Genomic DNA, 25420 nt, shown 5'->3' on the forward strand with positions numbered 1-25420 from the left:
ATGACCCTGCCACCTCTTTTCTCATTTTCTCATTTTGTGTGTGTATGTAACATGCATTTAATTAATGCCCAGCAGTTCTGTCATCTTTTGAAGCCATTTTTAAATCCCATAGTTTCACAAGAATGCATTATGGTTTCATTTAAAGAAAAATAAATAATGTGAGTATAAGTAACATAAAATGACACAGTGGTTTGCTCGTGTTGGACTACATCAATCAAAAGTGCTTTCTGTAATTTTAAAGAAATACTTCAGTATTATCCCTGAAATGTCGCCCTCTACTGGTCGTAGCGTATCATTACATCAACATAAACCGCTTTTCAAGGGCAAAGTAATACCCCGCCTACTTCAATTTGAGTGGTTGACGTTAACATTCTCGCAGGCTCATTGGATACCCAGACGTCAATTGAATGACGAAGTAGGAAATGTTAGGGAGGAAAACGGTACTGGTGAGCAACGTGGGTTAACTCTTGTGTTATTTTCACCTTTGTGTCCTCATTGTGTCGTTTGTTGTTTGCTCTCAGTCTTTTCTTAGTTTTTAGAAACAATGTTGAAGTGTCTCACTTGAATTATGAGCTTTTTACAATGGGCTCTGCAAAGGCATTTGGACTAAAAGCTAACGCTAGCTGCAAATGCTAACAACAGTCACACAGTGTCACAGCGACACAGCTCGGTATAATGTCAAGAGTCTAAAGTGAATTGTTCAGCTTGAAATTGCAAGATTGCGTGTCAATGTCATCCCGACGTGGTGCTCATACGTTGTTACTGTATTTTGCTGCTAATTTTACTCAAGTATAAACTGTATTTATGATCATTTTAGTGTTGCTAATTAGACTGACTAATAGCAGCAGTTTAAAATGTAAAAATCTCATATGGGGACGTCCTGTCAGTGTGCACTGTAAAAGATTACTTATCCTGTATTTCATGTCTCAATCTTAGTCATTCACTTCTCTGGTAGTCTATGCCTCCACTAGATGGTGCACGTGATCCTATTATAAGACACACTAACATTGACACAGTCAGCCCATAATCACTAAGGCGTCATCTTAAGGGTAGACAATGGAAATCAATCCTATGACCTGATAAAGAGGTAATTGGAATTGATAACAGTTTGCCAGAATTGACAGGCATGTATAGCTTAAGACTATATTTTTTCCACACACTGCAACATGTGTGGAGGGAAACAGGAATGTATTTTAATTTAAAGGTTAAAATAAAGCCCACATAATCATTCTGCAGAATCACGATTGAAAAAGGAAGGCCACTCCTGACTTGAAATGTGAAAAGTAACAACTTAAGAATACTACTACTTACAGGCTGTTATTACAATTTATGCCTACCCTTTTGCCCTTTTTCATATTATTATACTTCTAAGCCTCTGAATTGCATTGCTGCTGAGGAAGCTGATCAGTCATAGTTTGTTTTTTTTTGTATGTGTGTGTATGTTTCTTTTTCACAGAGTTCACCTGAACAATGTCTGCCTCAGGGAAACTGGCATCTTTCCGTTTGCCTCCCTTGCCTACTGTAGGTGAGCTGATAAAGTTGTACAACCTGCGAGCTGAGAAACAGCTGTCCCAGAACTTTTTGCTGGACTTGAGGCTCACGGGTAAGTCCTCCTGCCTCACTCTTTCTTTTCCTTTCTTTCTTTTCCTCTGTCTGCAATGCACCAATAGCTGCTAGTTCCTTTTCTTTGTTACCGTGTCTACACTAAACTATGTTTTTGTCAGTGCACTTGATTGCACAGCTCCACATAGCCTTGTTTCAAGGCATCGAAATCGACAGGCTTTTCTGTTTGGTGAGCTTGAGTCCTGCTAATGTGAATGGACCGAGTCAATTGTTTGCAGCCCCTGCAGAGCTCAAGCCTTAATATAATTATCAGTGATGCAGTGCAGGTCTGATCTGCTCTCCTGTCCTTGGGCAAGGTGACTGTTAGATTAATACATCTCATCTTCATCGCACACAGGCAGACAGATATTGCAACATCACACACTATTAATCTCAATTTAGATACCTGAGACTCTGATTAAAACACTTGATTGACGAGTATGGTGTAATTTATATGATGTATGACTTGGGTTAAGTTAGTGTATAATTCACGGATTTTATGCAAAAATGTTAATTAAATAGATTCCTGGAACTGAGTTAGTCATCTCTCTCTATCTTTTCAGACAAAATAGTGCGTCAGGCAGGAAATTTGAGGGATGCCCATGTGTGTGAGGTGGGTCCTGGTCCTGGGGGGCTGACCCGCTCCATCCTCAATGCTGGTGCGGGGGACCTGGTTGTGGTGGAGAAAGATACACGCTTCATCCCTGGGCTAAAGGTAAACTGAGCAGCTACAATGATATTGGCTTATGCACAAGGTCATTAGGTCATTCAGCAGAACAGCCTCGAACACCTTCATCTGTCAATTGCATGAAACCAGTTAATCTGTATTCAGATGTGGCATCATTAGCCGCCTGCAGAGAGACTGATGACTATGTAGTACCCTTTCATTTTTCTCATATAATGTCATATCTCGTTCATTTCCACAGCTGTTGTCTGAGGCAGCACCGGGGAGGTTGAGGATTGTCCATGGGGACATACTCACTTACAGAATGGACCGAGGATTCCCAGTAAATATCTCTAAGCCATGGGAGGAAGGTGAGAAGATTAAAATTATATAAACCATTACCGTGGACAGGGTGAAATAAATGCGTATGACTAAACTGCGTGTACATGTGGCTCCACAGATCCACCAAACCTGCACATCATAGGGAATCTCCCGTTCAGCGTCTCAACCCCCCTCATCATTAAGTGGATGGAGAACATAGCCAATAGGACGGGGCCCTTCGCCTATGGACGCACCCGACTCACACTCACTTTCCAGAAAGAGGTAGCAGAGGTGCGTGAGCAGTGTTTTATGTTACTTGTGTGATGCTTTAAATTAAAACTAAATTTGAACAAAGCTTAGATATCCTTTGAATACTGAGTATGAAGTCTTAATGGGGCATTATAATTCTCTTTTGCTGTGCAATGGCGAAAGTATGAAAACATTTTGGAATGAATGGCTAATTTTATAATCATAAAAATAATATAATTCTAATTATTATTAATTATGGATTTAATTTTTTTTTTTTAATTATTATTATTTAGGCCAATCAAAATCATTGAGAGCAGGAAGTAATTATGTACGCTTAATTTTTCTATTTGTGACATATATAAACATAATTAAGGCACACTAAAATACTCTTTATACAATCTGTTTACCAGACATGTTTGGTTAATACTAAAAGCAACATCATATGATCTCAACAAAATACCTGGTCTAACTGAAAATGTTTCACAAACTTGTAGTAATTGTCCTCTCCATCCAGAGGTTGACGGCCAGCACAGGCAGCAAACAGAGGAGCCGCCTGTCCATCATGGCTCAGTATCTCTGCACTGTCCACAACTGCTTCACCATCCCTGGACGGGCCTTCGTTCCCAAACCAGAGGTAGGACTTAACTTAATGATAAGTAATATCTGTACATTAAATGCTACTATGGCAAACCGAAAAAAGGCAATCAGACAGCATGTAAAAGTTCAGTAAACCAGTTTTAACGCAGGGATTTTCATGTGTTTGTTTGTATTTGACAAACAGAACTTGTTCCTAATTTTCCACCTGGGACCAGTTTTATTAACCAGACAGTCAGACTGGAATTCTGTTTGAGGTGTGATTGTCTGTTTGGATCTAATGTTGTGCTGACTTTTGCAATGAATTGGCAAGAGTTATTCTATTGCTGTTTGTTGTAGATGTTTCTTCCCTTGTCTTCCTTTCTTCTTGTTTGCCGACACATAAAAGTTATTCAAGGTTAAGTGAGTTAAATGTTGATTTCAGTCTTCAGCACTAGTATTTTAAGAGTGGCAGATGGACACATCACTATTTCACAGTTCTTACCCCAAGATAACAGTAGGACCTTCTCACGTCTCCGAATCTCTGCTCCTCATCTGGTCCCATGTTCCCGCCAGAGTCCCTCATGATGTCACAATCACTCATCCCTCCCTCATTCTTCTTGCTTTAAGGCTTCATTAAGACAGTGTTGAATCAGTGTTGTTTCTGTTCTGTCTTTGGACCCTTTCTAGGTTGTAATGATGCCTGGTGGGTATTTCAGATGTGGCACGATCACACTGCGCCTTGTAATGAGGGCCTAGTTCTTTTTTAGGACCAATTTCTCTCTCTGCGTCTTTCAGCCCATGTGCGTGTATCAGTGGTGAAAGAAAGGCGTTCAGTCTTACATAACATGTGAATGCAAGGGGTTTTTATTTGGGGGGGGGTAGGATTTATAGTAGGACTAGGGGGCGCATTAAAAAAATAAAAGTACTGCTACAAAATTTGAAATATCGGTGTTGGCTAATAGACAGCTCCACTGAGATATTCTTTGGGATCAGAGACACACAAGTCTTTTGAAAGACTCAGGAGCTCTCTTACATCTTTGTACAAATCAAAACATGTTTTTCTTCTCCTGAATTAAAGGATAGGTGTTAGGTGGATGTCAGGGATGGACTGTTGGTCCCTTGAAGATGTGGTGACTCTTTAGGAGACCCACTGTTGGTAAATATTTAATCTCCTGTGTGGAGTAAAATGCAGCAGAGTGAATGGGACCAGTGCTGATTGTTCATTCTCTTAGAAGAGATGGCTCCCAATGATTATTTCATCACACTCAGCTGCCTTTCCGTGCATTTTTTTTTTTTTTTACTCTTGAGTCTTATTTTTGTGTGTATATCAAACTGCAGCTTAATGGATTTCAGCATACTTGTCCGTGCTGTATACGTGCACACACATTCATGTGTTTTAACATGCATGCGTTACGTATAAATGTGAACAGAGTGGACATTGCACACGCGATGAATCGGCACCTCCCACATACCCACACAGGCGATCTATCCACGCTAAATGTTCTAATGGGCACTTGGTCGAATTGATATCATTAGGAGAGATGATGGCCGTTTGATGAGCAGGCCTCCTGCTGCTAGTGTCCTATAAAGATCAGAGAGCACATAGAGTGTGTTAATGCTATCATACTCTCTGCATTTTTCAGACCCCTTTACTAGTATGTCATGTAGTATAATTCATAAAAAGCTCTTTGGCTCTGCATTGTTTATTGGTACACACCACAGTAATTACGCAGAATTGCATGAACAATAAAAATGTCCTGGCTGATTTATGGGACAACATCATAGTGCTGATTTGAGTGGGGATTGAGGTTGTGACACACAGGAATATAGGAAATACAGAAAAAATGTTGTCATAGCATTAGTATATTAATGGATTCTGTCATGGGTGTTGATACTGTGCACTGTTTATAGTGCTCAACTGAAAAGGCAGAAGCTACTTATAAAAATGATAATGGCTACCCCCTCCCCTTTGTGGGCAGAAGTTAATTATAATGGTGGAGTAACTGCCAGATATCAAGGGTCTTTCCCTCTACATCCCTCTCTTTCTGTCTGTCTCTCAGTTTACTGCAATGTGTGTGAGTGTGCCTTTTCAGGGAGCATGTGTGACTATCCCTTATACCTATGGCCAATAAATCGGCTCAGTGGTCTGATTATTGGTATTATCTTGTTCCCTCTGAAGCTTTGGGATCACTGATTGTGTTAATGAAGAGCGATTTGTTCAAATTGAAGCACAGCCGGGCTTTCTTTTTGTCTGCTCTTGGCATGTCATTGTCATGTCTGAACCTTAGGCTGTTTTTTTTGTGTGTGGGTTAGTCATGTCTGTACTTGACTGTGTTAACTCAGTCGTGTATTGATAAAATATTTCTGCAATTATAAACATTTCCGTCAAAGAAAACGTCAGTGGTTGGTCAGTGGCTTCAGACGTCCTCCCCTTACATCACCAATGGCGACTCTCCTCGACTACAGTGAATAAAATGTGCAGCAGCAGGTGTTGTACGACACATATGGCAATTAGTAGAGTGTGAAAAACATCTGAAGTGGTTTAATACTTTGTGATTAAACAAACACTGAGTCACAAAGAGCCACGGAAAAAGCAATGAAGTTACTGAACCTTTCTGAATGGCCATGATGAGAAAATAGCATCAGCTAAAAAGCGGGGGGAAGGGGAAGTGCAGGTTGATTGGCCAGTTGATTTGAACCTATAGGAGCTGGGCAATGCAGGCTAATGAGATAATGAGAAGGGAAATGTTGAATCCATTTTACATTAGCAGCTGCTGTTGCCCATATTGACGTATGGTGGGCAGATAAGCTCTCCTCCTTGCTGTTTAATCTGTCTGTCTTGTTCCTCTTGCCCCCGGACTGCACCTCTTCTGTGTCACATTGAGTGACTGAGATTGTCCTTGAAGGTTTCTGAGAGTGGCGATTGGTTGTTTTGATGGTGTTCCCCCAGGCCCAGTGTGCCCTAGGTCTGTCCTGCTGCAGATCACACCTGCCTCCCTTTCCTTATTAGTCACTCCTCTCCTGTTAATTCTCACATAGACAGACAGATTGAGTGATCCTGAAATTGTTTCTGTCATTCACAGCTATATATATATATATATGTATATATATATATATATATATATATATATATATATATATATATATATATATATATATATGTGTGTGTGTGTGTGTGTGTGTGTGTGTCTTTAAGAAAGTAAACTGAGAATAGAAACAAGCTTTTGTGCTGTTGCCTTGGTTATTATACACATTTCTCATTTATATTCTGGTCAGAGGTCAAGGAGTTTTAGAGTGCACACTGCCATCAAGGCATCTGCATCTTCAACACGAACATCCCGTCATCCACATTCATCCTCACTGCCTCTTAACATCGAAAATACCTGATAATCAAAGAGTTAAGAGTGCGGGTTGACTTGCTCAAGTCTCTTTCCCTGCCTCCCTGCCTCTCTGCATCTGGGCAGAATGTGATTAAAATCAACTTCTGGGAGGACTATAAGTCGGACAATAGATGCTCCATCACGAGCAACCTGTTGTTTCTTCTGTAGTGTTTTCTAGAGGGCTCTATTTGTGCTAACAGTTCTGGTGTCATTGAAAAAGGTAATAAACAAAGGAAAGCACTGAAAAGTGGGTAGTGGGCGACAGAAAAACTAGAGAGAATTAGTAATGAGAATGGAGTGATAACTAGGTGTTGGGGGGTGACAAAAATAAAAGATGGATGGAGAGGAAACATTGGAAACTGACTAAAACCACGGTGAGATAAAAAAGAATAAAAAATAAAGGATAGAAGAGTTATGAATTGAGTCTAAGAGAATGGAAAGGAAATGAAATTGTATTTGGACTGGATGTGATGTATGAAATGAAAGAAAAGCTGGAAGAGGACATAAACAGAGCAAAGCCTCCTCCACACAAGTACAGAGCACCAGAAGACAGATTCATGACAGAGATCGATTTGAAAGGAGAGTGAGGCATACCTCCAGCAGATGGTTGTCTGGGCCAGTCGTCAGCCCGCTCTGAGTAATGGCTGCAACAGCCATCACCCACCAACTAACTGAGCCTCACAGGAGAATAGCCCTACAGATGTTTGCCTTGTACACAATTGTCTACCAAGAGCACAGGCCAGATGAGATCAGAGCCTAAATTAAATTTGTTAATGCTGCATTAAGCATCCATTAGTCCTATGGCTGGCAGTTGTCAGGGACTGTTTGGACTTGTGCAGTAAAAATGTAGCAGATATACAGTATATATGGTATTATCAGCTGTTGATTTTTCATGTCTTTTTGGTTCTCTCTTCAGCTCAGGTGTTTATAGTATCAAAACAAGTCTATGCGTTGAAGTCAGAGGGTGTTTGAGTGTTGAATGTGACCCACCTCAGTAACTTTGTACTGCACTGGCAGGCTCAGTGATGGATATCTTCACTGTGACCTGAAGTGGCCCAGCTCTTGCCTCGACTATGAGACTGAGAATCTACTCATAGGGGCTACACTGCTTTCTCACCTCCCATCGCACAATCTACAGGCACACAATTTATCCAGGCCTATTCCTATCTCATAAACGGGGTCAAACATGGTATCAAGAGTATTGGGGAAAGTTATTTCAATGACTCCTGCCAGCACGGTAAACGCCTAAAGGCTTGGTCTCAATACATCACAGACCCAAGGTAAAGAAAAGCTAAAAAATACTCTCCTCCTCCTCTCTCCTTAAACAAAATGCAGAGGTTGGCAGAGTTGGCTTATGAACATCTCCAGAGATCTACTGCTCCTCCTAACAAGAAACTGTGCCGGGTTTGCTCAGAGTCAGCGTTTGGTTTAGCAGATTCAGCTCTGTTTAGTTAGTGAGCATGCCAAGAGAATATGCAGGTATTTTGAGGAATAATGCTAAAAACCCCTGGCTATATCCCAACAAAAGAAGGTCAGCTTCAAATAAACAAAAATCAAATAAAGTAAATTGCTAGTGGTGCGATGATACACTGATAACAAATGAAGTCAGTTTAAAAAGAAAAAAAAACTCAGGCAGGGAGGGATCGATCTATAAGCTATTAACTGGAGGGGTTATTTGAACGCTCTCTATCTTGACTTCATGCACGGTGATTTCATGACTTCATTTCAAGATTTTTAAAGGGGCTGAAAGTGTAGAGATTTAGTGGGTGTGTTGATTAGGCTTTATACAGGTCTAAGTGTAAAATAAATAAATAAATAAACTGACAGTTTGACAGTTTAAATGGCAGCTACATCAAGCTTTCAGTCCATGCGTGAAAGCATGCCTCTGCCTTAGCTCGTTTTTTGTGTTTCTGTGATCTCATTAATACATTTTAGTCATCTCTATCACAAGACAATAATCTCTACTGATACATCCAGACCTTTCAACCATTTAGCCTCGCTCACCTTCAGCTTACCGAATCCTCCCAGCCACGCGTCCCGCCCCGTGCTCCAAGCTGAAATATTAAAGGGCCTCCTTTGAACTGTCAGAGTGTATTGTTTTCCTACAAGCTCTCCTTTTGTCATCTCCATAGCTTTTATTGCCTTCCTCAGCAGTTTACTGCGCAGCCAAGGTCGTTGCTGTTATTCCCCAGCCTCACATGTGCACTGGAACCAGAGGGGAGCAGCTCCAACAAAGGAAGGTCATTCTCCGTCATCGTTGATGACCGCATTATATCTTCAGTATGAACCTTCATGAGCATAACAGCTGTCCAGAACAAAGAGCTGCACATTAAGTATGGTGACATGCTAGAGTGATTTGGGTGTTTGCATTCTAAGCGACGTGGTGATCGTTAATGGAGTTTTGGTGAGCGATGACATGATAGTTCCTTAACATGCTCAGATATCTGTCTCGCTCTTTGTGTCTGCCAGCACGACTGGCGGAGTGCGTGAGCGTTTCTGTGAGCAGTCAACGTTTCATTGTCTCCCACATCTGCCGTTTCTTTTTCTTTGGTTGATTTTTGGAAAGGTTATTTACTGGTCGATAAGGTCAGTAAAATAATCTGCGAATTTCACAAGGCAGGGGAGTTCAAAGGAAAGCCCGACGCATGATTAACCCCTGCCTCAAATTGACAAGCGCTCACCTCCTCTCATCTAAGCTCACATTCCAGATCTGTCATAGCGGGAACTCGGGGTGAAAGCCTTTGATGGAAAATGTAGGTTAAATACACAGAGGAGCAGATCTTATTAGCGTTTCCCCACGAGAGGAGTAGTTATTTGATCTGCACTCTTGTTGCATAACCAAGAGGAGTGGGAGAATGAGCAAGAGCCTTAAATAATCCATGTTTGTTTCAGGAAAGCACATTCTTACTCAGCTGATGTCAATGAGGGTCCAATCAGCTGTAATGAGAGCTCTGATTCTCTTGGAAAGTAACTATTTAAGAAGTGCTGCATTTGAACTGTAAAGGCTTATGTCACAGATATAAAGATATAGAATTTACTGTATGGTATTTTCATTTGAAACAAGCTCTGGTTAAGACTATAAACATCTTCACACAGTAAGTTAATAAATTATACTTATTCAGAACCATGCAAAGTTGTTTTGGCAGAGGCAACACCAATTTGATGAAACCTATGTGATTGTTGAGCAACAAAAATAATCACCAAGTATTTTGATCCATTAGATATCATTTTTCAAGCAAAAATGCCAAATCTTCCCTAGTTCCAAAATCAGTATATCTGGGTTTTGGTGTGTTTGTTGGACAAAACAACAGTTGGTCATTTGATGACATCAGCTTGAACTTTAGAAAATGTGTTGGGCACTTTTCACTATAATCTGACATTTTACAGACCACAAAAGAAAGGATGAACCATGAAAATAATCAGATTAATCAATTATGAAATAATTGTTAGCTTCAGCCCAAGACTAATCTGCAGATTATCTTTTTGATTAGTGTTTTGTCCATAAAATGCCAGAATATAGTGGAAAAAAAGACCATCATATTTCCTGTTTCCTTCAGATTTCATGTTTTATCCAACCATCTGTCCAAGCCAAAAATATTTTCAGCACAATATCCTATTTGAAAAGATGGAATCAGGGTGTTTCATTTTTTTTTTTAAATAAATAAAGACTGAAAGAATTAATTATTAATGAAAATTGTTGCAGATTAATTTTTGGTCAGCTGACTCATAGTTTCAGCTCAATTTCAATATTTACTCTCAACTAATTTCTGGTATTTATGTCCAGTTTGATTTTTTTGATTATTGTTACTTACTTGCAGTTGTCATTTATTTGGCTCCATGAGAATGTTTACACACTCTGATAAACAAAATTTTAAATGAATATAATTTTTCATGGTCATCATTTATTATATTTAAATGGTTTAACTAAAATAGACTAATGGAATCCTTCAGCTGTTCCCTTCTATGCCCATTTAATTGCATATCATCAGCAGCTACTTTACATGTTGCCAGTTAACTCATGACTTAAACCGGACGACTGAGATAACTCCCATTCCCTTAAGCTCCCATGGGTGCTGTTATTATTTCATTCATGTATTCTCTAATGCTGTCCTCTGAGTAAGGAATGACAGGACCGGGCTGGGTGTGGTATTAAAAGAGTCCCTTTTTCAAAACCCATTTGCACATAGTAATGTTTTATGGATGCCCATTTCAGTTGGACTGGATCTGCTGTATTTGTGGGTGCTGCGTATGAGCAGCCGGTCTGCCCACACTCAGCACAGCCTGCTCAACACAACAAGCTCTTTTATTTGGCAGGAAGATGAACGCTATCTCCGTCCTTATCAGCCACACATAAAAGCATACAACAGACTACATACAGTAGGCATGTTGCTTTCACAAAATAGTTTTATTGGTAAAAAATAGAACTACTCGCACAAGCACATTGAGACAACTGTATCAGAACTTGTGAACTGTTCATCATCACAAATATGCTCTGGCAAAGTAAGAAGTGCTAAAGCATCCACAAAAATAAGCTGCGGTTATCAAAATGATAAATCAATGTTTGTTACAGTATATGCAGGAGAGTTGTAACTCTTTAGACTTTTAGGACCTAGTCACTTTGCACTCTGGCCATTTATAAGCTAATGAAATTGCGTGCTGATGATCAAGCTACACAGCCACAAAAAAAGAGAAATCGTGTAACTCCTATTTCCCCGCTGAATCTTATCAGGCAGAAATCGTTCCCTTTTCTTTTTTTCTTTTTTTCCAGAGTGCCAGTTGTGTTATGTATTTGTCCTGGTCCAAGGAGCTTGGATTGCTCAGCCATTTGAATCAAACTGCTGTCAAATAAAGTAACACAAGTAAAGGTGCACTGAGTAGTCTTCTTATAAAGAAGATATGGTATGAACATGGTATTGTATCTTATATTGAAACAATCTGAGGGGATTCTGATCCCTCAGTAAAAACAAACACCTTTAAAAGCTTAGATACTTGAGTTCAGTTGTCACCGACCTACAGTGAACCAGAATTTCTGACACAAATGCATTTTTTTCTTTCATTTATAAAATACCACACTCATGTCTTCCCAATGAAACTCTCATGCCCAGTGAAGTCTTGCTGTGCTTTGAGAAATGAGGAATAAAGAGGATTTAAAATAACCCTCGAAAGCTGCACTGGACTGTACACAAGCATCTAGTCGACTTGAGACTTAGTCTGGCAGAACAAATCACAAATCCATAAAACATTTGTTAATGTATAATTCATGTACAAACAACGCAATAAAAAAATAAACAGAAAGAACTCCAGATAGTATTAAAACGTGTCATCATGAGACGATTTGGCACATTCTCGAAACACATCGTGTCAGTATTAGTTGATGACATGGCACATTCTTTACTTTGTTTATTGCATTGGTTATGGTGCCTGGGCAGTGAGTCTTTGTCAGGAGGCCAGTTCTGTCGGCTAAAGTCTGTGCTGAGCAAGATGGCTAACTCAGGGTGGGGTAGAAAGCTGACCCCAGAGGGCTGCCAGTACCGGCAGTAGTGCCCACAGAGATGCCCATGGCGTGCCGGCAGCAGCCTGCAGGTGGCGAGCTGGACTTGGCCATCTGCTCTCCCCCAGGAAGCTGCATGTTTATGAGAGAGAAGGAGGGAATGTGCACTCCTATACATCACTGCCAAGGCCTGTCTCGAGCACGAAAACAATATTCCTCCGATATCCTTCCCTCAGAAAAAAGTAGACACACTCTGGAACATGAGCGTTTAAAAGCGGAACAGTGCTGCTGACATATGAGTTAGGTGGGAGTTTTGTTTATGTGTGCCTTGCATGTATGTGTGTTGGGCAGCCATGCTTTCAACATGCATCAGCGTTCACTTGTCAGCGATCACATCCATGTGACATGTGACACAAGCAGGACAGGGAGAGGGTAAAAAAAAGATTAGACTGACAGGTAGAGAACAGAGGAATGGTGGCATAGTCAAGTGGCCGCAATTTAAGACACTGAGACCTGCAGGTGCAGACTGCTAGCGTATGCGCAATGCTGACGCACTTGGAAAACAAGTCACATATGGAGAATGACTCAAACCTTTTTTAGTTGCCTGCCACACAGCTACCCAGTCCACCATGACTCAAGGAGGTTCTCCCTCTCTGCTTCATTTTTGCCTCTCTGCCACCGCACCATTAAACAGCTGCTTGCCCCTGTGAGACTACTTGCATGGTATAAACACCATAACAGTGGGCAGCAAAAAAAGAGCATTTTCCAAAGCTCTCTGACCACGTAACAGGGATGCTGCTTCATGTCACTGGCTAATAAAGGGGATTAGTGAAAGTAGTGTGAGCAGAGGCTCTGATTAAAGCTTTTGGAACCATGGCGAGAGAAAGAGACGCCCCCGCCCCCCCCCGCCCCCCCCACAAAACAATTTGAAATCACTGACTGACATGCACGTACCCTCAGACAATAAAGATATTTGAATGCCGAATTCTGTTTCCATGGCAGTGTGGAGGAGGATGACAGGAGTGAAAAGCACATGCAAAAAGCCGGCGTGTCTGAGTGTTTACTCTGTACACAAAGACACACAAGAGCATGTGTAAGTGTGTGGGTGTGCATGTCTGAGGGCGTGCAAGAATGGATTGGGATGGGTAGCTGCTACTTACAGGCAGAATGTTATTGTCTGGATGAAAATATGAAAACAGCACATCAGATAGTCCGCTCTGCTGAAGGATTGAATCTATCAATTTTCTCTCCATCTCTCTCATATTTCCACCTGCAGAGAGTGAAGCAGGCATCTGTTTGTCTGAATTTTCAGTCTCAAATCCAGCCCAGCAGCCCACATCTATTCCTCCTGACAGTCCTCTTTGAACAGTTACAGCAGGGTAATGTTTCTACAGCTTTTCAGGCACAGGCATTGTGTGGCTATGTCTCAGTCTTCTACCAAGCATTCCGCTGTATTAATACACAGACAGGCTCCACACAGCATGCTTTAGAGGCAAAATATCAACATCATTCTAGTAGCTAACAAAAATAAGACCATTTATTTCAATCAATTCCACGTAGCATTCTAGTGGATAAGAATACGAAAAACTACAATGGCTTGCTATGAGAGGACTTCCACCTACTGCTCTCAGGCATTATGTTGCCTATTTTGTCAAATGGGAGTGTACAGAACGATTGTAAATAGCAGCTAAATGATTGCTTTTTTTCTTCCAATTCAAACCTTTGGCGATGAAAAAAAATCTATTCGGAAGCCTTCCTTATTTGCTTAATCCGTTCCCCAGGGAACTCTTTCTGTGATTTACTGATGAAGGATGTCTGCATTTGGTTAGCGGCTTCCTTCGATTCTGCAGCACCTTATCCTAGCTCCTTACACATTCACACTGTTTGTTCCAAGGCGCTGCTTAGGGAATACCTCCACTGCTTGTGCTTGCAAAACAGAAAAAAGAAGAAGCGCCAGATAGAAGAGAAGGGGAAAATGAATTCAAAGTTGTTGCCCTCCTCCCTCATTTTTTCTCCACCTCTATCTAGAGTAGAGCCCAGTATGTAGCAGAAGCCGTGATGGTCTCCCCTCAGGCTCATCTCCCTTTAGCTGTAGCGTACACAGCACTGTTTTATTACACATAGTCCTGGAGGCTGTAGCCAGTCTTATTGTCTAATGGGGAGAGAGAGCAGTACTGGTGCTGGAGCTCCTGCTGCTGCTGGAGCAGCTGTTGCTGCTGCTGCTGGAGCAGCAATTTGTCAGGGGGAGGGAGCAGGACCAGGTCCTGGGGGCCATGCCTCTTCCCTGAGCAGGACATACAGAAGATGGACCCCCCAACGAAGAGGAATCCTGCTGAAACAAAGGCAACATACACAGCACCCCCAGGCTCAAACTTATTGCTTTCGGGCACACTGGAGTCCAGGAAGTTGGTGATTACCTCGTTGGTAAACCAGGAAGCAGGCACCAGACACAGAAAGCCTGCTGCGACAAAGCAGCCACCACTGGCAATTGCAGCGTGCCGCTTGGAGCGCCGTCCACCCCCCCATCGTGTGCATTTTAGTCCCAGCGATGCAAGGCAGAGGCCCATGGCAGCCAGTACGCAGCACAGCACCATGGTGGTGCGTGCGGTCTGCAAGTACGCAGGTAGTGAGAGCACCGAATACTTAAGTGTGCAACTGAACATGCCTGTGCTATACCATGTGCAGTCCATCCACAGTCCCTGCATCTGGGAGATTGCTGTGATGATGTTGGAGCCCACATCTGCGCTGACCTTCCAGTTGGGCAGCACAGTGGCCACCATAGCACCCATGATGCCTAACAGCGCTAAGACAAATCCAAATATCTGCATGCCCGTGGATGCCATGCTCCTTTTAAAAGTCGATGCTGCTGCCGCCTCAGCCCTTGTCCTCGCCTGGCAGCATTCACCCAGCGCCAGCCAGGCTCGTCAACCCCACTGCCCAGCCGCCTCTCTCCCCTCCCTTGGTGATGTGCCAGCTGCCAGTCAGATCCCCGGTTCCTCAGTTCTTCAGCTGCAGCTCCACTGGACTGGAGGAGAGAGACGGAAATAAGAAATTGAACTGAGTGGGTCTCCTCGCACTCCCCCTTCTCTCTTCCCTCATTCACCTCACACAAGCACAGACTTTTTCTGGCTGGAAACAAAGGACAGCATGAAGCGTGAGCTGTAAGAGCCGGCTCTGGCTGACTGTAGGTAAGCAAAACACTGGGGGTTGTTGTGCATGTGTGCATTTTCTATGTGCTGCCTTCTCCTTTTTCCTTTAAGGCGCCCCATAGAGCTGTTATTGGAGAGGGAGAAATGAGTTTGTGGTATTTGCAATGCTCAATAGCTATGTGGACTTAAAGCTGCAGCGCCCTCACCCCATTCATATACTGTATATTCTACCACTTTCAGTTCAGTGCTGTTTACCTAATGAACTAAGCCTGCCTTTTTAACAGCTATACAGGGTTATCTTCGGGTAAAATGTAAGTTATAATATAGACAGCCGCTAGAATTAAACTTGAGAATGTACAGTTCTTTTTTTATTATTATTTTGTCGGACTTTCTAGCATTGTCTTTCCCATCGAACTAAATAAATCGTTCCAGCTTTAAATAAATAACCTCGAAGCTCAGTCTAATTGTTTGCTGTTGTTATATAGTCCAAGGTGGGGAAAAAAAGCGATGCTGAAATAATCCCTTACCCTGGCTGGTGCAGAGCTGGCGCTGAGGCGTCACGTTGTTCGCAGTGATTCCTGTAAACACACACAGTGAAACACTGAAAGACAGTAGGCTGGTGAGGGGGCGAGGAGGAGATTTCAGCCCGGAACACGGATCCATTCAAGCCATCCATTTCCTTAGCAACAGTGTGTGAGAGGACATCCCAGCTCTACAGACCACACAGGCTCGGCTGGAGCCCGGGAGAAATAACCATAGCGCGCTCGCTCCCTCTCTTTCTCTCCCTCTCCCTAGCGCTCTCTCTCTCCTCTCCTCGCCGGTGTGTGTGTGTGTGTGTGTGTGTGTGTGTGTGTGTGTGTGTGTGTGTGTGTGTGTGTGTGTGTGTGTGTGTGTGTGTGTGTGTGTGTGTGTGTGTGTGTGTGTGTGTGTTGGAGAACAGCAGTCTCTGCCTCACAACCTCAACTTCAAAAACATCAGTTTTGTGGGAGTTAGCTAAAGGGACAGGTAGCTACAGTGAGCTACCTCTCATGTCAAACAGCACTTTAACGAAGGCTTTAAGAGTCAGTTCATCCAGACTGCAAAAACATGTTGGCACCTACCTCCACAGGTTTATATGCAGGAAGTTTTCGTTTTATTTGCCCAGGTTTTTCATCGGTAGCCTAAATGTAAATTGTACAAATTTCAGCGGGGATTTGTCTCCAGAAACAGAACAGTTTCATCCGATGTACTTTCCCCAAAAAAGTAGTTCCTATGACATTTATTTACATATTATTCCGCATGGTGATATGTAACTATTTAACCTTTCTTATTGTTAACTATGTATGTTACCAAACTACTCACTGTTTTCACAGTCAGCTTGCGATTATATTTAAGTTAAATTAAGTTGTGTTAAAATTGTGCAGTTTCTACAGGGCGCTGTAAACAAAGTTTAGTACCTGTAAAATCTGTAAAGAATTGATTTTTTTTTTTTTTTTAATGTACCATTGCATAATTTTATATCAAATAAACTGAACTAAAAGTGACAAAAAATATAACATAATCAGGTTTCACAGAATGGTGTTTGTTGCTCATATAGCTGTAGGGAGTGACATTATTTGTCTCCTCTGGATGTAGATAACTCTTCTTCCTATGTAATGTGAGCTACCTAAAGAACTACATTTAAATCCACCCCTTTCCTGAATTGAGTTGCTCAGTTATCATGCATGCAGTGCTGCAGTTGTTTAAAGATAAGAAATTGGCAAGATGCACAGTCTAGATAAGATTTCCAAACATAGCCCCACTACACAACTGGGAAGGGTAATCAAATTAAGTCAGAAGAAGAAAAGCTGCTATCTTTATGACCAGATTGTGTTCTGCAAAGATTTGTTTGTTTATGTGTCGGTCCAGAGGCCATAGGAGCATGTGTACCCCACCATGTCAAAACTGACCCTCCCTGGGGCATCATCTTCATCAGGCGTCAGTCAGCAGGAGGCTAAAATTCACAGCTGCTACCCTGTCTTTGCCTCTCTTCCCTCTCCTCTCTGTAGAGGACATACAAAACAAGGGTGGGAGTGGCTAGGACGGCCTTGATTCATGAATGACAAAGAGGACAAAATGAGAGGGGGGGGGGGGGAATCAGACGGGGCTAATACACCTGATAACCTTGGAAACGCAGATGTGTGTTGCTATTATTTTGCTGCATGGGCAAATCAGCAAAACGAGCCAGCTGTGGGAAATTATTTTGCCTATTCCCCCACTTATAGTGTAACAACCAGGCATTGACCACATTGTTGTGTAGCCATGACATATAGATAGGTTGGTAGCAATTGATTTGTTTAGCTATTGATTTGTTTGTTTAATATGGCCCAGTGCTCTCTCCAGCCTCTAATGTTTTTCTGGTAAACTACCCCTAAGAGGCCCCTTTTCTTAAAATGAGATTTGGCCGGCATGCGGAGATGATACACACCACACTACCTCCAGTGTGATGTTGGTGTCGACCTTCAGCACTACATTCTCAGAGCTCTTTGTCGGATACCACCGCAGCAGGTAGAGAGAAATTTCCGGTTTTCTGCAGACACACTACAGTATGCCGTGTGTGACCTGTCTCCTTGTTACCTGTGAGATCCTAAGTGCTGATGCTGGTGTTGTTCTGTGGGGAGTAAGATAAATAAATAAACAGATTACAGAGGGAATGGGTGAAAGGAAGAGAAAAAAGATGGAAGGTGAGAAGTGCAAAACACAGTTAACATACACCCGGTGAGTGCAGATGTGTGACACTGTGATGTGTGAAGATATTGCAGCCTATTATAAGCGAGGTCCCCTTTTATTTTATCACCTCGCCGCAGAGCTCTCTAGCCTTTCTGCAGCGTAGCTCTGAGGCACAGCCGGACCAACCACGCTCTCTTTTGCCCACATCAGGGTCTTTTATCGTTCAATTTGCATTTTCCCCTTTTATGTCCTCCCTTGCGTAATTGGTTTTCGTGGCCATCGTCTTGCAAAGGCTGTTTGTTCACAGCGGCGATGCAAGGTGTCGTGTGATAGCTGTGATGTCGCTGTCAATGCAATCTTGTTGTGGGGAAGGGCCCGGGTCCAGTTTCACCATACATAATAGGTGTAAACCTGTCCAAGACGAAACACTTGTGACATGTTGTGAAATTACCGGCATTGGCTTGATTAAAGAGTCTCTTCAGCTTACTCCATTAAGACTGACTCCCAAGTGAAATATGTGGAATGGCATTTATAAGTTTTTAAATATCACATCAAAACTATTTTTCCCATGTTGCCCTTGTTCGCTGTTCTGCTGGTCCCGTACAATTCACATTTTTGGCTGAAATTCAAGCTTTTCTATGACGAAAGCATCTCTCCAAGGAGATGATCTTGTCAAAGACCAGGGCCATGGGTGATTTCATGGGAAGTACACCAAAGCCCTTCCTCCCTAAACCCCTCAAGCAACATCAGTATATTCAGTGGCATTGACTGCTGCCTTCTCCTCTGAGAGGCTGTCTCCCTCCACTGATGTAATGGAGGTTGTCTTCTCAAGGTATTGTCATGATTAATGCAACTCTTCTTCCTTTGGTTCCAGGATCTCGGTGAGCTTTTCTCTCTTGTATTCCCTGGCTGTATATAGCTTCCATCCCCCTGTTCTTTCTCAGAACCTGCCATTATGTAAGCGCAAGTGTTGGTAGTTCAGGTAGCGCAGTGGCTGGTGCCCCAGGGCCCCTGCCATCTCATCTTGGTTACGCTTAGAGGGACATGACAAATTACTGCTCACACGCCATTGGGCAAGAACTCACCAAGAAAGAGACATTGGACGTGGAAATGAGGAAAGTGGAGCTGGAGAACCACAGGACAAAGCTGGAATAATAGAGTTCCCTGCTGAGGTTTAGGAAGGTCAAACGCATGAAATATGGTAATGCACAAGTGTGTTAAGATGGATGTGTGACTACTGTGCTGAAGTGGGTCAGAAAAGGTCCTGAGCTGCGGACAAAAGCTGATGTGTGACTTTTCGATAGAGATCTGTCATATTTTGCCCTTTTCAAATGCTCTACCAGGGCATTCAGCAATGTAAGACTTTCTCTGTTACAGTAGAATATTTTTGGTATACCATATGCAAGAGGGGAAGGAGGTTCAAAGTCTATGTAAATGTTTGAAGTCTTTGTTTTCAAAAGCTCTGGTCAAATTAGCCAGATTGAGAGAGTCGCAGCAAGAGGAATTTTCATGAGCTTGTGTATAGATCCTTACATAACAATCTAATTTAGAGGCCAAATTAGTGGTAATGATTCACTTGTTTTTCCCCTGCTAAATATGATTGCTTGCTCAAGCCTACAAAAAATGATTACCATCAGAGCATTTCCAGCCTCTGTCTGCTTTGTGTGTAAGATTTCCTACTGCCACTCTTGTAAAGAAAAGGGTAGCGGGGTGAGGGATAGAAGTCTTTGCCAGCGGGGGGGAGAGATATTAAGCTTGTCAGATAGTGTCAATAAGTGAGTCTGCTACCCCAGTTCAGGATCTGCCCCAGCAGATGCAGAGTATTTTAAGAGTTTTGGGGGGAGGGGGGGTGAAGGCATGTTCATAGCACCTCAGTGGAGGGCCCAAGTGACAACGTGTGATTTAAGATGGAGTTTCCTTGCATGTTGAGGTTATCAGGGGGAGGATTAATGGCAGGGAGCAGGATATATTACAGTGGCGCTATCTAGTGAAGCCGTGTAGCAAGGCCATACATATATCATAACAGCAAAGTGACTTGGACAAGCTGATGGCTGAAATGCCGCTGCCTGTATAGTCCCAATATCGACTTTTCCCCATGCTCCTCTCTTAAATCATGAAGTGCGGAATATAAATGGCCTAATTATTCCAGCAGAGAGTGAAATTAAAGGCATTCCTTTTTATTGCGTCTTCCTAACAGATGGTGGTCTGATCTTGCATCAACCAAAGCACTGATAGAAACTGTTTGAAAATGCAGATAGAAGATCCTGACCAAAATCCTTACATGTTGATGTGACAGGACTTGATTCTCATAATACAAGCCTCAGTTCCAAACCAAATGATGCAGCCATAGCTCTCGATGCCCTTGACAACACCTGCCACGTGGGCTTTGTATTTAAAATGCATCATCTGAACTAAAAGGGTTAGTGTATTAATAATAGACTCATCAAGACGAAGCCAAGGCCATTACTGACACTAGAAATAAACCATGAAGTCATCATTCAATGTTAGACTGTGTTAAATATGACAAAAATCAACATTAAAATTAAACATCAGGTTTTCTTAACAGCTGTATACTACATGCACTCACCGCTTCTGTTCATAACATCCTTCCATCCTGCCTCCATGTCGATCCATGTAATGCTGAACCCAGGAGTTTGAAGCTTTCCCTGCACTATAATTGCACATAGCTTTCAGGGCTGAAGAGACAAACAGTCTCCACCACTGCCATCCCATTAAACACCACTGCGGCAGAAAACTCGGCAGCAGTCAGGCATCTCTGGACTACACAGGGATCTATAGATCTGATAAGAGATAGTGCTGCGGTTTACAAGTGCTCCCGAGCGCTACCTCAGTTGTTCACAGAAAAGCGGAATCTAAACAGCTCATTAGAAATCCTTTGCGCGCCCTTGGACCACTTCAGATTTCCCCCCCTAATTATCGACGCCAGCCCTTAGCCTAGAAAATGCAAAAGGAAGCTGTGAATGAGAGTGAGTCACACAATCCAGAAATACAAGCTTCAAGGATGCATGAGGAGCTCCGCAGGGCATGTAGCCTCAACAGGAGGGCTGTTGAGCTGAATTAGATGTCCTTTTATTTTACCCCCATGTATGTGTTTGTGAGTATGAGGGGAGCATGTCTGCCAGTATGTGTTTTTTGCACGTTTGTCTTGTCTTTAAATGTTAAGGCGGGATGCTATATGTAATTTCCTTTCATGCACCTGCATCCTTGATTCCTTTGAACACCCCATTCCACTTCCAAGTCACAGATACTTTTCCATTCAGATGTGAGCTACATACAGATGTTTGTTATTTTTTTCTTACTATATAAAGAGTCTTTGAGTATCTTGAAAAGCCAAAAAGCACTTAAGGGCAATGAAATGTATTATTATTACAAATAACACCGCTGATGTTTCTCCTTGGAGTGCCATTGTCAGACCGCTCTGCCAGTCAAGAGTACAGTCCCTCACAGTGCCCCCCCACTGGGGAAGTAACGCTACTACCAACTATGGAAAGACAGACAGGCCGATGTCTGGCTGTGCCATTCGTCCACACACAGTGGAGTAGGACTCTGATTGTGCTGCACCCTTTTAAGCTATAACTTGCAGGGCTAAAGGCCATCATGTGCAACAGCCTTGACAGATAATGTTCCACAGACGCACAGATCTAGAGATTCAGAAATGTTCTTTTAATGTATTTTGGTGTTCAGCAGATAAAGAGAGCAGATGATCCTTTACAGGAAGCAGCCGAGGAGAGAACATGTGGATGTATATGTGCTTGAAAGTTAAAGAGGGAGTGATCTGAGAGTGAGAAAGCAAGGCTCTGCTGAGTCTGGCACGATTACTTCAACAGTGTGTCATGTCAGCTTAGTGCTGACACACGAAGGATCGGGAGGCAGCAGCTAGCGAGGAACTGAAGCCAAGGTCTCCAGCCACACCATCACCACCACCGCTACCACCAGTTTCTGTTGTAGTTCAGTGACTCCCAACCAGGGGCAAGGGGGTAGAGTAGCTCAACTATTTTGAAAAATAAATGTTTATTATTGCTTTATATAATTGATAGTGATTTACAGTCAATTAAAATAGATGACCACATTTGGAACATGTTAGATGTTGTCGAAGAGGTATTTGACAGGGTTGTGGGGGCACAACACACTACAAATATTCTAATACTAATGAGGACTAGTTCTGATAAGGTGACCTTCAAAAAGCTACATCTCTTACACCCACTTATCATAAATATAGCTGAGCTTTACAAAGCATGGATTCTAGTGGGAATAGTTTTTCCATTAGTTCTTTTCACGTTTTCTTTTTTTCAGCAGGAGTTGAAAAAAAGAATTAATCATAGTACATGTGTCCACTGAGTCTCCCATAAAGCAGGATATGAGCTCTGTGGCTGCCTAACGTACCCATCGCCGGATCTGTATACAGTATGTTTATGCTCCATTGGTTTCACCCTCAGTGGAAATGGTACGGCCAGATAGACAAAGACAGTGGGATGAAGAGAAGAGTGCTACAGTGAGTCAGGCTCGTAGGTATTAAGTAACTCAGTGGTGATGCAGTGACAGGATGAGAGGCAGGAAAGAAAGACAGAGGCTCAGTTTCTATGGTCCATCGCACAGGTGTTACTGTGGCAACTGGAACGGGCTCGCCAGCCAGCCAGTCAGCCTTGCTGCGTCATCTTATTTTCTGCCTTTCCTCTTTTCTTTTATCCCAGTGTGTTGATCCCTCTACCTCTCTCTCTCTCTCTCTATCTGTCTTTCCCCTTTGTATCGGTCTTGCCATTTGTCAGGCAACCTTTCGCTCCAGCATTTTTCTTCACACTTTGCATTATCCTTTTTCTTCTCACACCGACTTGCTCTTTCTTGACATTTTTTTTTTTTCTACATTCACATGAGTACATTCTTTGCAATCTAGTATTGACCCTGCTGTTTGGATTCCTCTTGCTGTGTGTGTGTGTGTGTGTGTGTGTGTGTGTGTGTAGGTGGACGTGGGAGTGGTTCACTTCACCCCTCTGGTTCAGCCCCAGATTCAGCAGCCCTTCAAGCTGGTGGAGAGAGTCGTAAGAAACATATTCCAGTTCCGCAGGAAGTACTGCCATAAAGGAGTAGAGTAAGCACGATTATACAACTTGATGTAGCTTATAAAGCATCTTTTCTCTCTCTCTGTCTCTCTCTCCCTCTCTCTCTGTCTCGCTCTCTCTCTCTCTCTCCCATTTTTACTTTTTAATCTTGTCTCATGCTCATCTGTCATTCTCTCCTCTACATTTTTCATTCTCTGTTTTCTGACAGCAGCATCTTCATCTCATCATTAATTACAATGGTTTTTGATTTGCTTTCCTTACTTGCACACACACCAACAAATTCCAACAAATGAAGACAGAACTTTTGAGGATCTCTGTAACCATATTTTGAAAAGCGGAGCACCCTCTGAGCTCTGTTGAAAACCACTAGCAACAAACCCACGCGCCCACATGTGCACGCTGCCCATCGCCCCCATGTCGGTTAGGAAAGTGCATGTGGGCCCAGATAACAAAAGAACACTGGCTGCGCGAAAGAGAACAGCAATTATGAGTCATTGAGGTGGCACAGGAAGACGAGGCAGCATATTTTATGTAACTGCAGTGGGTTGGCGGCATCAGAACCAAATTGGAGAGGAGGCACCAGCGGTGAAGCGCTTAAAAAGCATCTGTACTGCGGAGTGTGTGGAGCTTGCTACCGCTCATTAACCTGCAGAAGAATACAGAAGAACATCTTAGGCAGGGCAATGTCTTTAAAAATAAATGGCTACCTCTCTGTATTGAATGTTCTGGAGAGCTTTTGATGGTGAGAGCCAGTAAAATGAATGGAAATTTATTGATTTAAATTATAGCTGCACTCTTTACTTTAGAGAAATTTGTGTCTGAGAGAGTGGAAGTTTTGTGTCAATGTCTAACATCCCTTGATGTTGCATGGTAGTGGAACAAATTAACAATTCATGAGCAGCTCTAGCCCTTTTGTGTGATTTCAATTAACTTCACAGATTTGAAATAATTGCTGAGGGATAATTTCTTTCTGTTTGAACTTTATAATGCCATTAAACTTGCATGATTGTTAAGATATCAAAGAGACCTGAGTGTAGGAATCTATACTATCATTTCTTCTGTTCTTCTCTTTTTCCCTCCCAGAAAGTTGTTCCCGGCGGCGTGTCGTATTGAGCTGACACAGGAGATGATGCAGAAGGCAGATGTGGACCCCACTCTGCGCCCTACAGAACTCACTTTACCGCAATTCAGAGCTTTAGTGAATGCCTACGCTCATCTCTGTGCCTATGAACCCAGTCTCCTCAGCTATGAGTACAGAGAGGAGCTCAGAATGAAGCACCTTGAAAGTCAAGGAAAAACACCAATGGACACACATATGGAGAAGTCAACCAGCACACCACCAAGCCCTCTGCAGCCGTGCTGAAAAAAAGAAACCAAGAGAATCCCACTAATAGTCTCTGTTAGCACAGGGAGACAACAGACTGCTCTTAGCTTTGACATTTCCACCTGGCATAAGCATGCATTTTTACAACATTTTTCCCTGTGCTCAGGGAGCAATAGTTACCTATTGGTATACATGCAATCCTGGGACAGAGACAAGAACCAGATGGCACATAAAGAATCCTGAGTGGATTGGAGCAGCTCCAAACCCTTGTTCCAAGTTGGGAAAACTCAGAGTAGAGTTGTGTGTTTTTGGCAGAGTAAAGAAAGCATGCTAGTTACCCACAATAGCTTTTTAAGAGTGAATGTCTCTTTATGTCCCAGTTCTTATTCAGATCCAGCTCTCATAACACCTTGTCCTGTGGGACCTGAAAGAAACATCAGTGTTTTCAGGGTGATTTAGAGAAGGAGAACAACATGGCAGCACCATATCCAGGCCAATTTTTCCTTTCGTTTTGTACTGTATTGCTTAGTCACTTGGGAGACAGAGCTTAAAAGGGGGGGGGGGTGCTGGGAATTTGTTAGCTCAAGAAAAGCTTTTGTTGTATTAAAGGAAGAGGACTCCTATTAAAATAATCTTTGTTTAAACAACCTGGCAATCTTGTATTGTATGTTAATGTCTGAGTAATATTATGTGTTACTAAACATGTTCATCTAAACACTCTGGATTCAAAAGTTTTGGCTGTGCAAGTGGTAGATGAGACTAATGATAGACCTTAACCATTTTTAAAAAGAATGAGTCAGAAATTCTGATAGGTATCAATGGAGGTTTGTCACATTTCATGTACAGAATACAACATATATGACATGTATCTTAAATAAACAAGATTTTATATCATCAA

General features: G+C 42.4%; 2 protein-coding genes across 3 annotated transcripts; one reads left to right on the forward strand and one right to left on the reverse strand.

Moving 5' to 3' along the window:
* The first annotated feature begins 378 nt into the window (after window positions 1-378).
* On the forward strand, window positions 379-25420 carry tfb1m (transcription factor B1, mitochondrial). 2 transcript variants are annotated; one of them, XM_056393717.1, is made up of 8 exons: window positions 379-455; window positions 1457-1603; window positions 2166-2317; window positions 2529-2637; window positions 2727-2878; window positions 3351-3470; window positions 23100-23227; window positions 24282-25420. In XM_056393717.1, exons 2-8 carry the CDS (start codon window positions 1471-1473, stop codon window positions 24559-24561), a joined length of 1074 nt encoding a protein of 357 aa, XP_056249692.1. In that variant the 5' UTR covers window positions 379-455; window positions 1457-1470; the 3' UTR covers window positions 24562-25420. The 2 variants fall into 2 exon arrangements, with proteins under 2 accessions (XP_056249692.1, XP_056249693.1); XM_056393718.1 differs by having other exon boundaries at window positions 419-446.
* Window positions 11179-16236, reverse strand: LOC130180269 (claudin-20). Its single transcript, XM_056393719.1, has 2 exons — window positions 15960-16236; window positions 11179-15308 (listed from the first exon to the last, which is right to left on the reverse strand). The coding sequence occupies exon 2, from the start codon at window positions 15124-15126 to the stop codon at window positions 14398-14400; it is 729 nt and encodes a 242-aa protein (XP_056249694.1). The 5' UTR covers window positions 15127-15308; window positions 15960-16236; the 3' UTR covers window positions 11179-14397.

This window comes from Seriola aureovittata, chromosome 13 (assembly GCF_021018895.1).
Source record: "Seriola aureovittata isolate HTS-2021-v1 ecotype China chromosome 13, ASM2101889v1, whole genome shotgun sequence".
In the NCBI taxonomy this organism is placed as follows: Eukaryota; Metazoa; Chordata; class Actinopteri; order Carangiformes; family Carangidae; genus Seriola; species Seriola aureovittata.

Bases quoted from the DNA above. Each gene is read 5' to 3' on its own strand.
- LOC130180269 (XM_056393719.1), bottom strand. From the start codon at position 15,126: ATGGCATCCACGGGCATGCAGATATTTGGATTTGTCTTAGCGCTGTTA.
- tfb1m (XM_056393717.1), top strand. From the start codon at position 1,471: ATGTCTGCCTCAGGGAAACTGGCATCTTTCCGTTTGCCTCCCTTGCCT. The intron at 1,604-2,165 runs GTAAGTCCTCCT...CTATCTTTTCAG, and splicing joins GCTGGACTTGAGGCTCACGG to ACAAAATAGTGCGTCAGGCA. The intron at 2,318-2,528 runs GTAAACTGAGCA...TCATTTCCACAG, and splicing joins GCTTCATCCCTGGGCTAAAG to CTGTTGTCTGAGGCAGCACC.